General features: G+C 50.6%; 2 protein-coding genes across 26 annotated transcripts in view; both read right to left on the reverse strand.

The window, feature by feature from the left end:
* Positions 1-13,348, reverse strand: part of LOC101549287 (protocadherin gamma-C5) — a 190,173-nt gene that overhangs the window by 16,640 nt on the left and 160,185 nt on the right. For 22 of the 25 annotated variants that reach the window (XM_055142244.1, XM_055142240.1, XM_055142237.1 and 19 more), the window contains exon 2: positions 661-719. In XM_055142244.1, the coding sequence (XP_054998219.1) occupies positions 661-719 (59 nt within the window). Of the gene's footprint in view, positions 1-660; positions 720-3,381; positions 6,763-10,376; positions 10,460-13,348 lie in introns of those variants that run through there. The other 3 variants (XM_055142256.1, XM_055142233.1, XM_055142258.1) reach the window with 3 other exon arrangements.
* Positions 6,917-10,388, reverse strand: LOC101550512 (protocadherin gamma-C4). The gene has a single exon (XM_004622751.3). It carries the CDS (start codon positions 10,386-10,388, stop codon positions 7,830-7,832), a length of 2,559 nt encoding a protein of 852 aa, XP_004622808.3. The 3' UTR covers positions 6,917-7,829.

Consider the following 13,348-nt stretch of genomic DNA (forward strand, 5'->3'; position numbering starts at 1 on the left):
GGAGCAACGCTGAGATAAGGGGCCGGTAGCCAGGGCGTGACAAAAGGGGACCAGCAGGCAGCCGGGGGAAGGGCAGGGTGGAGGAGACCTGTTCCCCAGCTCCCCAGAAGGCGCTCCCTTCCCTCTGCTCCATCCCACTTCCAGCTAGGCTGTCCCAGCTTCCCCATGCCCGACTGACCGCTGACAGCTCTCTGCCTTCCGTTCCAGGGAAGAAAGGAGCCAGCCCAAGCCAGAGCAGGGGACAGAGACATTAAAAACCTCCTCTCTGCCCAGATAATGGTGGGTGCAGTGATGAAATGATGCATACATGAAATGTCATTACACTATTGTAAATAACAGTACCTCAATGAAAAAAATTAAAAAACACAAACAAAAGCGTTCTCTCCATCCAGAGACCACTTTTACGCACACCTCTGGGTCCCCCAGAACCCCCAGAAGGTGGGGGGGGGAGGTGCATGTGAGTTGACTCTTCAAAAATTGCCAGAGGAAGCACCTTTTTCATGGGATCTGTGTCCCAGACCCCAATCTACAACAACATCCCTGAAAAAAACGAGGGAAGAAGCCATTTGTAGCACATCGGCGCCCTCCCCCATCTCCTCCCACGTCATCCCTGAGAAAAATGCCGCAGAGAAGAGGGTGGGCTGGAGAGGCGTCACCTACCCGCTGGTGCCGGGTCTCTGCCCTTGCGAGAAACGCCAGTCCGTGTTGGGCGGGGCTTGCTGTGGAGAGAACAGAGGGAAGAAGTCAGAATGTCACTTGAGCACCTGGGGACTGGCCGGGAGGGAAGGAGAGGAGCAGACACGGAGAGGAAAACAGGATAAAATGAAGGAGGGGGGTAGTGTCATCTGCAAAGAGAAAATAGGTCTCGGAATCTTAGAGGTCTGAGGTCCAGTAAACAAAGAGATACAAACATTTATCTGACCACTGTGAGCAAACCCAGATTCTTCTGCTAGAAAAATCTACTTTCCCCGGCTGCCCCTAGAGCTTCTGTGCTTAGATTAAATTATAATTTCTGTGCTAAAGGTGTCTTTGGTGAAACTGGGGAGAAGGGTGCAGAGAACTACCCGCCAAATTTTTAAAAAATAAATAAAAGACTGGCAGAAGAGGTTTTATATGAGAATTCCATCCACCTTGGAAAGAATTTATTCAGCTCCTCAGCTGGGAACAAAGCTTCCTCTGCAGCAAGATGGCTGCGCTCCTGGTAACCCTTTCCATGCCGATTTCTGCTGCAATGCATTCAGAGGAACCCGTTCTCCAGACTCTTGGCTTTCAGAGATCCCTTCCCACAGCTAAACACATTATTAATTTAGGAGTCATGCCAGACTGGGCCTTTGCAGGGCATCCAAGCCCCAGGACCTCTCACCCCTAAAACTCTGCCAGACAATGGTTGTGACTAAGGAGGAGAGAACAAGGCCACTCTGTTTAGGGTAGAGAAAACTGCTGGGACAGAGCCCAGCAGAGATCAAGCTCCCACAGCCTCCACGCAGAGCCAGCTGAGTCTCCAGGGCTCCCAAGGGGCCAATCTGTAGCCATCACCCCCAACCTCCATAAGGAGGGGAGCTCAGGCCAGCTATCAATAATCAAGGGAGGAAAGGGGACTGTTTTCTGAGGGTGCTGTCCCATCATACACTGTCTTGGAACCCTCCTAGAGCCATCTCCATCCCGGTTCTGGGATGTGCTGGTAATTAATTGTCACACTCCCAGGAGCAGAGAGGGAGGTGTGAGCATGTCTGATTACACGGGAGAGAAGGAAGACCCAGGGCTGCTAAATGACACTTGGAAGGCTCACAGGTAGTAGTGATATGAACAGAATTCAGTAACTTAGTGTCCCAGGAGCCACAGGCCTCATTCCAGAGCATCACCCGCCAGGCTTTGGGGAAGTACTCTGGGATGTCCTGCCCTGGGACACAGCTTTCTCAGATACAACAGGTTACACACACACAGATGCTCAAACGCTGACAGATCAGAGGAGAGGAGCTGCACAAAACTCACAGCCTACAGAAGGAAGGCGGGTCCAAGCTGTCCAGTTAGGACTGTTTAGGAATGAGAGCTCAGTGAGTTCTTCACATGGGAGGCCCTAAAAGAGCCCTTATACCCCAGTAGATACCAACCATCTCCTGAACTCCGGCTCTACAAGGTCCCAGACTGCTGAAAAGCACAAGTTCTGGTGTTAGACCAGCTCAGATTACTTCCTTATCATTTAACCTGTGAACCTTCCCCTCTGTGATGCCAGTACCTAGAACACACTCTCAGAAGAAGCAGCAAGGCTCTCTCAATTAGCTATGAGAACCTCAGTGGACTTCGGATGATTCAACAGGGCAAGGTGGGGATTAGGGACAGTTTGAATAAAGGCTTCCAGGGTTTTAAGAATTTGCCATTTTTTTCCTTGTTAATAAGAAAACCTCCTGGTATCCGGGGGCACCACTGCACTGGGCAGACTGTGGGCACCACCACATTGGGCAGACTGTGGTTTTCCCTCCGCCAGCGCCGGCGGGGCTTGCCCCAGACCCGCCCCAGACCCAGATACTCCGGTCAACCCCAACGCCCTGATCTTGGATCGCTGGTACATTCTGGTCACTGTATCGCTGTCATCCCGTTGTTCATCCATTGTGGTCACAAGTCAAAATTCCATTTCGGAATGCGGGGTGGCCTGGCGCTCCAGAACCCCGCATCTCGAGCGAAGTAACGACCACCGATGCCGCTGAGCCCCGGGGCCGCCTGTTCCCCGGAGGCCAGCGTGCAGGCCCCAGGCGGGCCTCTGCCACCCCGGGCCCCGGGGCCCGCAGCTCGCGGGTCATAGAGTCCCGCCGCCCCGCGCCTAGAGCGCCCGCGCCCTTCCCGCGCTCGCTCGGACGCCTCAGCCCGCCCGGGGCGACCCCCGCCAGCCTGAGGCGCGGGGAAGCGACTCCTGAACCCCCGGCGGTCCTCGGGGGCCCTCGGGGGCCGCCGCTTGGGCTGTTCGCCACCACCTGCTAGGCGGTGAGTAACTTTCTGAGGGCCGCGCTGCCGCCCCGTCAGAGAAGCCCGCGGCGGGCGGCGTGAGGGGCGCGGGCGCGAGGGTGCGTTCCGAGGGGGCGGCGGGGGAGCGGCGTCACACCACCGAGGGGCTGGGGCGGCCTTCCCGGGATCCCCCTCAACGGCTGTGGAACTCTGGAGTCCCCGGCTTGGCTAAGTGGGGGTGTGGGGCGGGCCGCCCCCAACGGCCCTCAGTCTTGTCTCCCGGGGCTCTCGGCCCCTTCCACACCTCTGGCGCGGCGGCGGCGACGGCGACAGTCCCAAAGGTCCAGACCACAGGGGGACCCCGCCTGACAGGAGTGGGGGGGCAGCACCCTCGGCCAGCCCGGGACCTCGGCCGCCCCCAGGGCGCACCCCGCCCCTCACCTGGCTCGGCTCCCTCAGGGTGTTAGCGCGGGACCTGTAGGCGTCAGGCTCCAGCGCCGCGGTGGCGGGCTGCTGGACGCTGAGCGGCCTGAGGAAAGTGAAGTCACTGCCGTCCGAGGCTTGTGAAAAGCACGTCCTGTAGCAATGGCTCTGCGAGTCCGTGGGCCGCAGCGTCACCTCCATGTACTTTAGCGTGCCGTCCGAGCTCACCTGCAGGTTGGGGCCCGACTGCTTATAGAACTCCCTGGAGGGTGACTCCTGGCGCCCGCAGCACTGGCCCCCACCCCCGTCCCCACTGGTTTGCCCCATAAGGCACTTAGCTGACAGAAAGGTAAAGGTGACTAAGGATAAGAGGCTGACGGTTGCCAGAGCCACAATGAGATAAAGGGTAAGGTCTGAACGCTCCGGGGTGTGTGTGAGGAAGTCGCTGGATTTGGGCATTTCCTCTGGGTCTTCATCCTCCAGAACCAGCAGTACTGTGGCTGTGGAAGAGAGGGATGGGTCACCATTGTCCCTCACCAAGACCACCACCTGCTGGGTGTCAGCATCCTCCTCTAGTAAGGCCCTGGCTGTGCGTACTTCCCCAGTATGAGCAGATACCAGGAACAGCCCTGGCGTCGTGGACTGGGGCAATAGTGAGTAGGAGAGCCACGCATTGTGGCCTGCATCAGCATCTACAGCTGTCACTTTGGTGACCAAGGAGCCAGGAGGAGTAGAGCGAGGGAGACGCTGGGGGGCTGAGAGTTCCTGGCCTGGTCTTGGATGCAGCACTGTGGGGGCATTATCATTCTGGTCCAGGACAAACAGGTGCAGAGATGTGTTGGCATGCAATGGGGGAGAGCCAGAGTCTCGAACCCCCACTACGATCTGCAGCATCTGCAGCAGTTCATAGTCAAAGGTTCGCTGGGCAAAGACACGCCCATCCTCAGGGTTGACGTAAACAAAGGAGGAGGCTGGGGCTCCCTGGATCTGATTCCCTACAATGGAGTAGATGAGGCGGGCATTATCCCCAATATCTGGATCTGAGGCAGCCACAGTGCAGAGAAGGGAGCCTGGAGGCCGGTTTTCTGAAATATAAGCAGTGTAAAGCTGCTGACTGAAGTAGGGTGTATTGTCGTTAACATCTGAAATGTTGAGCTTGATGGTGAGCTGAGTTTGCAGGGGAGGTGAGCCCGCATCACTGGCCAGTAGCTCGATTATATAGTGTGGTCTGACCTCACGATCCAAGGGCTGACTAGTTATCAGTGAGTAGTGGTTCTCAGAAGGCTTAATCTGAAATGGCAGATCTGGAGAGATACTCAGGCTTACTTCACCATTTCTCCCTGAATCTCGGTCACGCACATTGAACAATCCCACTACTGTGCCCACTGCTGTGTTCTCCAGCACAGGATTCACCAAAGAGGTCAGTAGTACCTCTGGGGCATTATCATTGACGTCCCCCACATCCACTTGAATCACACAGTGGCCTTCCATCGCTGGCTGTCCCTGGTCCCGGACTCTTGCATGAATTTCATAGAAACTTGATTCCTCAAAGTCTATGAGACCTAACACATGGATGGCTCCACTAATAGGATCTAGGCCAAAGAGATTGCGCACTGCCTCAGATGTATGGTCTCCAAAAGAATAGTCTAGTTGGCCATTGGTGCCCTCATCTGCGTCACTGGCATTGAGGCGGAGCAGCAATGTACCTATGGGTGCATTCTCTGGAAGTCCCACACGTATAACTGAGGACTGGAAGGTTGGAGCATTATCATTGATATCCAGCACGATGACAGAGATTAAGGTGGTGCCTGAGCGGGCTGGGATACCCCCATCCACAGCAGTAAGCACTAGCTGATGTCTTGCCTGCGCTTCACGATCCAGCTGCTGCTCTAGCACCAGTTCAGGAAACAGTTTTCCATCTTTTAGGGTTTTCACATGCAGAGAGAAGTGGCTACTGGGGCTTAAAGTATAGAAGCTCACGGTATTGGTGCCCACGTCTGGATCCTGGGCACTATCCAGTGGAAACCTTGCTCCAACTGCTGCTGATTCTGAGATGCGTATCTCTCGTTCAGGAGTGGCAAAGCTAGGAGAGTTGTCATTAAGATCCAGGATCTCTACCTCTACACGAATTAATTCCAAGGGGTGTTCAGTCACCACCTGAACTGGCAGCAGGCAGCTGGTGCTGGCTCCACACAAGCTCTCTCGGTCAATCTTTTGATTCACTGTCAGAGCACCACTCATCAAGCTCAGAGAAAAATAGTGCTCATTCTCCTCAGAGCCCAACCGCAGTCGGCGGCTCAACAGATCTGTCACCTTTAAGCCTAGATCCTGAGCAACATTTCCCACCAGAGTCCCAGGCTCAGACTCCTCCACCACTGAGTAATGAAGCTGCCCAGACACCCAGCCCCAGCAGCACAAGGACAACATGCATAGCACTTGCCATTTCCCAGAGAGCTCTGTGGGTGTCTTGGGCCCCATGCCCCAGAAGTCCCTTCCTGGACACTGATTCTTTGCTGTCCTGTCTCCAAGGTAGACCCAGGGCTTGGGATGTAGCAGCTGAAATCTCTAATATCTCCTTCCAGCTCTTAAAAACTGCTCCGAGGTTTGTCTGCCTGCAGCAGTTCTTCTTAGTCACCGAATGGCGGGGGTGTAGAGGAGGAGGGGAATTGAATCTGAGTGGAGCCTGGGAGCTGGGGGAGGAGAGGCGGGCAGGAAGAGCAGATCCCCCACCTCGGCACTGAGTCTGATTGGCCAAAAAGTCTGTCTGCTCTCAACCAATTATAAAGTCTCTTTAGAAATGTAAACCTTAGGAACAGGCGCTGCAAATCTGTGTCACAGAAACCTCCTACCTCCCTAAACATTTCGTGCTGCAAGTTGATTCAGCCCCCTTGGCAGCAAAGTTTGACAGCTCAGATGGTGCTCAACAGGGAGGACAAAGTGGTACAAAACTTCTCAGTATTCTGTCCCAGCAACTTCCTGCACAACCTCAGAAACTTATGGTATTTTGTTTGAACTAGCAAAATTTTGCTCTTCTGAGGGAGGGAAACCCATTTATTTCCCTCTCACTTCCACATCCTGTGAGAGAGAAGATTTGTTAGACCCTTGTAGAATCTTGCTCTGACTCTACATTGATGGATATCAATGCTTTTAGGAGTTTGAATCTCAGCTCACTTGGCTCTTCTGAGATCCCACAGTAAAGCTATGTAAAGAGCATTACAACATTACAGCTTATGATAACATTTCTGGAACATCCCAAATACTGATTCAGGTCACCAAGAGGTGACAAGAAACTAGGCACTGCCTTAAGATATTATGGTTTCCAAAAGAACTTTACCTAAAGACTCCCAAAGTCAAGTGGTTCTATAAATGAACTCAACTTTAAGAACATTTCAGTCTTTCCGTCCTTCCACCTCACCTCCCTCCCTTTCTTCCCTCCATCCCTCTTTTCCTCCCTCCCTCCCTCCCTTCCCCTTTCTTTCCTCCCTCTTGTTCGTCTTCCTTCCTTCCTTCCTTCCTTCCTTCCTTCCTTCCTTCCTTCCTTCCTTCCTTCCTTCCTTCCTTCCTTCCTTCCTCTTTCTTTCTTTCTTTCTTTCTTTCTTTCTTTCTTTCTTTCTTTCTTTCTTTCTTTCTTTCTTTCTTTCTTTCTTTCTTTCTTTCTTTCTTTCTCTTCCTTTCCTTTCTTTCTTTCTTTCTCTTCCTTTCCTTCCTTCCTTCCTTCTCTTTCTTTCTCTCTCCCTTCCTTCCTTCCTTCCTTCCTTCCTTCCTTTCTTTCTTTCTTTCTTTCTTTCTTTTTTTCTTTCTTTCTTTCTTTCTGCCTTTCTGTCTTTCTTTCTTAGTTCCTGATGGAACTGGGAATCTAGCCAACATCAGCTGCATGCAAGGCAAAAACTTTACCCACTCTCTCTCTATCCCAAAATAGTTTCTAACATTAAGTTAACTCACTTATTGATCCCTTCACTAAAGATGTAATGCTCCATTTTCTCCTTTCTATTACATTTAGATCAACTCCCAAGTGGGGACTTGACTGAGAATCCCAAAGGTCTGGACTGAAAGGTCGGTCCTCATTTATACTTCTCTACTTTCTTGGCTCTTTCCTTTTCATGCCCTTTGTTATATTCTGAGCAGAATTCCCTTTACCAGCATATTAGAGAGTACTTGATACTATGGATCAAAGTTCCCTATTCTTCCGTAAAGGTAACATTAAATTAGTCCACACCTGGCCCACTCACTTCAAAAGAATAGAGAAAGCAGTCGCCTCAGCTAGGTAACTAATGCACTCAATTTTAGGGTATGATAGCCTTGTAGAACCCCACATTCCAGCAGCATGCTTTCAAAATACCCTTTATTTTAGTTTTATTTCTATTCTTAGATGAGGGTGTAGCCCATCCCAAACAGAAATCTGTAACAACCCCCTGATTAATTCTCAAACCACCTCTAAATAACAGCATCTACAACACAGTTACCACTCACAAAAATGATGACATTACCATGGCTCTTACAGAAAAGCCAGTGCTCCCTGAGCCCAGCCATATACCTGAAACAGAAAAGCCCTTGAGCATAGGCTGAGCCTGCAAAGGTCTCACCTCTAGCCCATAGAGAAGATCAGAGGGTGGGCAGCTTGGGCGAACAGGCTCCCCTGCCATAGGTGCACTGGGTGACTTCACCATCATGAAGCTATCACTCCGAGTGGGTGCAGAAGCCAAGGGTGTACAGCCATGAGAGTGGCCACCCACATCAACAAACTTGATTGGATCATCTGACCCGAGCTGGATTCGGAGGATCCCATTTGAAGGAGGAAGCCCCTCCCTCCTTCGAGATCTGGTGAGACAGGCACAGGTGCCAGCAGGAAAGCAGGTTACTCCACAGGCAGCCCCACGAAGACACTTAGAGAGTAGAGCCACAAATGATCCAAAGGAGACAAAACAAATTGCCACTAGCGACACAGCCAAATACAAGGTCAAGCGAGATTCTCCTTCTCTTGGAGCTGAAGATTCTCGAAGATCAGGGACAACTGGATGAGTGTCTTCCTCCAAGGACACTAGGAGAGTAACGGAGGTAGAGAGTGGTGGGCTACCACTGTCCTTTACCACTATGACCAGCTTCTGTGGCGGGAGATCAGCTGGGATGGGAACAGCTGTCCGTACCTCCCCGGCATAACGGGAAACTGCAAATAGACTGGGATCTGGGGCCTCCAGGAGCTGATAGGAAACCCAAGCATTGTAACCTGAGTCCAAGTCCACAGCTGTCACCTTAGTGACTAGGTGGCCAGCACCCACTGATGGAGGCAGCGCTTGGGGACATAAGGAACCAGGCCGGGCCCTAGGACGGAGTACAGCTGGGGCATTATCATTGAGGTCCAGCACAAACAGACGAACTGTCACAGTACTACTAAGAGGAGGGTTGCCCCGATCACGGGCCTGCACCTCAAATTGCAATGTCTGTGTTTGCTCATAATCAAAAGATCGAGTAGCATGAACAGCTCCAGTCTGAGGATTCAGAGAGATGAAGGAAGAAGCTGACACATCTCGATTTCTGGGCTCTAGAAGAGAGTAGGAGATAAGTGCATTCAAGCCAGAGTCTGGATCAGAGGCTGCAAGGGAGCAAAGCAGGTCTCCTGGGCGATTATTTTCAGGAACAAATACCTCATGTGATCTCTGGAAGAAAGAGGGTGGGTTATCATTCACATCTGAAATATTGAGGAAAATAGTCCTGTGTGTACTCAGAGGAGGGTTCCCAGCATCAGAAGCAGTCACCATGATGTCATAGCTGGACTTGGCCTCTCTGTCCAAGGGCCCAGAAGTCACAAGAGAGAACTGATTCCTGAAGGCAGACTTGAGGGCAAATGGCAGGTGGTCAGGAATACGGAGGCTTACATCTCCATTTGACCCTGAGTCTGGGTCCTGTACACTGATGAGTGCCACTACAGTGCCAGGTTCTGCGCTCTCAGGGAGAGTCCCAAGCTCTGAAGTTACTGTAATGTGTGGGGCATTGTCATTCACATCTAGGAGATCCACCCGAAGGCTGCAATGTTGCTCCATGGCAGGAGAACCCCCATCACGAGCACGAACATCAAATTCATAGTAATTCTCACTCTCAAAGTCTAAGGGTCCTTGAAGGGTAAGCTTTCCAGTAGTGGGGTGCAGGCTAAAGAGGTTTCTCACGCGATCAGGGGTGTGACCACTGAAGGAAAAAGTGACATTACCACTGGGACCCAGGTCTGGGTCAGAGGCATTGAGCTGGATGAGCAGCATGCCGGCTGGTGCACTCTCCAACACACTAATCCTGTAGCTGGATTGCTGGAAGGCTGGGGCGTTGTCATTCACGTCCAGCACTGATACCCGGAGCTCCGCGGTGCCAGACCTGGGAGGGTTCCCTCCATCCACAGCAGTCAGCACCAGGCGGTAGTCTGATTGCTTTTCCCGATCTAAAGGCTTCTCCAGAAGCAGCTCTGGAACCAGGCTGCCATCACTGCGCTTCTTGACATCCAGTGCAAAGTGTTCATTGGAGCTTAGTCTATAGCTGCTGATGGAGTTGCTTCCCACATCTGCATCCTGAGCCTTTTCCAAGGGAAAACGCTGTCCTGGGGGAGCTGCTTCCCCAATTTCTAAGTCCAACTGCTGCCGAGGAAATCGGGGGGCGTGATCATTCACATCTACGATTTCTACCTCTGCCCGATACATTTCCAAAGGCCCTTCAGTTACAAACTCCAGGGGCACGATGCAGCTGGCACTGAGCCCACACAGTGCCTCTCGATCGATTGGATTCTTGATGAGCAGAGCTCCGCTGTCCAAATCCACACGGAAGTGTCTTTGGTTCACCTCTCCAGCAACCTGCAGCCTTCGAGCTGACAGGCTCTCTGTATCCAGCAGGAAATCTTGGGCGACATTCCCTACAAAAGTCCCTTCCTGTGACTCCTCTGGGACCGGGTAACGGATCTGCCCACAAACATAACCCAGGTGGCAAAAAAGGAACAAAAGGGTAGCCCCCCGGCAGATTTCTACCCAGCTCCTCACCTTGCAGAGCATTTCTGCCAGCGGCCAGTTCTCTGTCTGGTCCTGAGAAACAGAAGAAGCCGACCCGCCCCAAACGACCACAGCAGCTGAAGACACCTATCTCCTTTTCCTCGCGCCAGCTCTGGCGCGGCAGAGCTGGCAATGCAAGGGTTACGCGCCGTTTTTTGCTAGTGGCGGGGTAGATTTGTCTGCCTTCCACCACCCGATTGGCAGACAGTGGCTCCTGGGCTCAGCCAATAGGCTGAGCTGAGAATATCCCAATAGCAGCAGGGTTAATGCGTCGCTGCATTGGAGAAAACACACACACACACATACACACACCAAAACAAAACAAAAAAAGCCCCCAAACCTATCTTTTCTTCTTCCTCCTGCTCAACAGTATTTATTTCTACATTTTTTTTTCACCTCTGTGGAGAGGCAGACAATATATGTGTATTCGCCTGTCTCCCACCCCAGCACACCAACTCCCTCCCCCCGCCCCCTTTTCAGGCAGGGAAAACAGCGACTGTCTGAGGAGCCCTAGCAACCTGAAGCCCAGAGAGGGAGTAGCCATTGGAGACTGGTCACTTTGTTCAAACCCGTGTTACCAACAACCAATATCCTAAATGAGTAGCTTCTGTCATAGTCTGAATGCATTAGAGCAACACTATATGCAAAACTCTGCCTTCTGCAGATTACTCAGTAACAAATCCACCTCTTCGCTGGAAAAGGCTTACACACATTAATGTAGCCAATAAAATTTATGCACTACACATTTTTTTCCTTGTAACAGAAGGCACAACCGGAAACCAAATCTCTCTTATTCAGACACTTGCTAGTGATATACTAAATTATCATTCATTGATTTCAAGGGCAGTATGGAAAGGTGGAGGAAGACAGGAGAGGGAAGTGTTCCAAATCAGTGTTTCTGGGAGGTGCTAAGAACTAGATCTCATTACCTGGCAGAATGCTAATGTTCACAGATTTAATAGCTTCCTTGAATGATTGAAATCAGTTACCAACAGCATTGTGCCTACAAATCCTCTTTATTTGACACCTCAGTATGCTTGATATGTTGTTAATTACCAACTGAGACTGTTTCAAAAGAGCAAGCTTTCACTTCGCCCCAGGGGGCCTCTTGAAGCTGGAGACTTGATCTCATCATGCCCCACCCTGACCTAAACCCTCCCAGGAGCCAGGCTACCACCTGAAACTTGTGATCTGAGTGACAAACATACAGAACACAAAGAAAAGTCCAGCCTGATTTGTGTATGTGTGTACATATGCATACTATGGGCCAAATCCAGAGACTCTATTACAAAGCATATACTCTACCACTAGCAAAATCTATGGCCATGGAGATTAGACTCATTTGAATCCTTGCCTAGATTACCACAGACTGTTAAAACCAACAGCAAATGTGAGGTCTTAGGTTTTCGTGTGTGTGTGTGTGTGTGTGTATGTGTATGTGTGTATGTGTGTGTTTTGGGGGTCCCACCTGGGAGTGCCTAGGGGCTACTCCAAACACTACTTGGAGTCACTTTTTGAGGTTCTTAGAATATGGAGGCTGGCATCAAACCCAAAGCTCTTCATGCAAAACATGCAATGAAGCACTCTGAGCCATCTCCCCAACCTGGAATTTTCTTTTTGTGCTAAACCAAGCTATATTTAGGACTTACTCTTGGCTCTAAACTCAGGTGAGGTTCAGGGAACTATGTGTGGTGCCAGGGATTAAATCAAGGTGTGAAAGATAAGCACCTTGTAGATACAATGGCCAGGGGGATTGCCCCATAGCTGGAAGACTGCTTCATGAGCAGAGGGGAGAAAGCAGATGGAATAGAGAAGGGATCACTAAGAAAATGATGGCTGGAGAAAGCAGTTGGGATGGGACATGCATGCTGAAAGTAGATAATGGACCAAACATGATGACTTCTCAGTGTCTGTGTTGCAAACTATAATGCCCAAAAGTAGAGAGAGAGTATGGGGAATATTGTCTGCCATGGAGGCAGGGGGAGGATGGGAAGGGGGGGGGTACACCAGGATATCGGTGGTGGGGAATGTGCACTGGTGGAGGGATGGGTGTTTGATCATTGTGAGATTGTAACCCAAACATGAAAGCTTGTAACTATCTCACGGTGATTCAATAAAATTTTAAAAATTAAAAAAAAGATAAGCACCTTAACATTTTAAATAGTTTATTTTGGGGCTTGAGCCACACCATTAATGCTCAGGGATTACTCCTGGATCTGCACTCAGGAATCACTCCTAGAAGTGCTCAGGGGATCATATGGGATGCTGGGGATTGAACTTCAGTCGGATTTGTGCAAGACAAGTGCCCTACCTACTATGCTGTCTCTCCAGCCCACACCTTAACATTTTAAACATTTTTCACCTCTGACCAACCTTCTGATCTTAAAGGGATGACTTTCTGTTTTTTTTTTTTTTTTTTTTTTTGCTTTTTGGGTCACACCTGGCGATGCACAGGGGCTACTCCTGGCTCATGCACTCAGGAATCACTCCTGGCGGTGCTCAGGGGACCATATGGGATGCTGGGAATCGAACCCTGTTCGGCCACGTGCAAGGCAAATGCCCTACCCGCTGTGCTATCGCTCTAGCCCCAACTTTCTGGGTTCTTTTATAAAAACACTTACATCCCTTTTTGGAATAAACGATGTGTAAATCACCCTGACCTACAAGATGTTTTTGCCAGCATTCACTGTCTCAGAGAATGATACCATCATTCACCTAGCAACTTTAGTTTGAATGACAGAGGGGAAGGGAGCAGCGGGTCAACCTTGACTTTTTTTCTTTCAGATTCCCCATATCATGTCAATTAACAATTTGGGGATTTTATAATTATCTCCCTCTATGCCATGTTAATTAACAGGTTTGGGGGATTTTATAATCATCTCTCTATATATCATACATTTTCTCAAATATTATATCATTCTGTTCTTTTTACCTCCATCTCAATATACCAGCTCATTTTATAG

The sequence above is a fragment of the Sorex araneus genome, chromosome 6 (genome assembly GCF_027595985.1).
Source record: "Sorex araneus isolate mSorAra2 chromosome 6, mSorAra2.pri, whole genome shotgun sequence".
In the NCBI taxonomy this organism is placed as follows: domain Eukaryota; kingdom Metazoa; phylum Chordata; class Mammalia; order Eulipotyphla; family Soricidae; genus Sorex; species Sorex araneus.

What these genes read in the sequence shown, in the direction of transcription:
- LOC101550512 (XM_004622751.3), bottom strand. Translation starts at nt 10,388, where the DNA reads ATGCTCTGCAAGGTGAGGAGCTGGGTAGAAATCTGCCGGGGGGCTACC.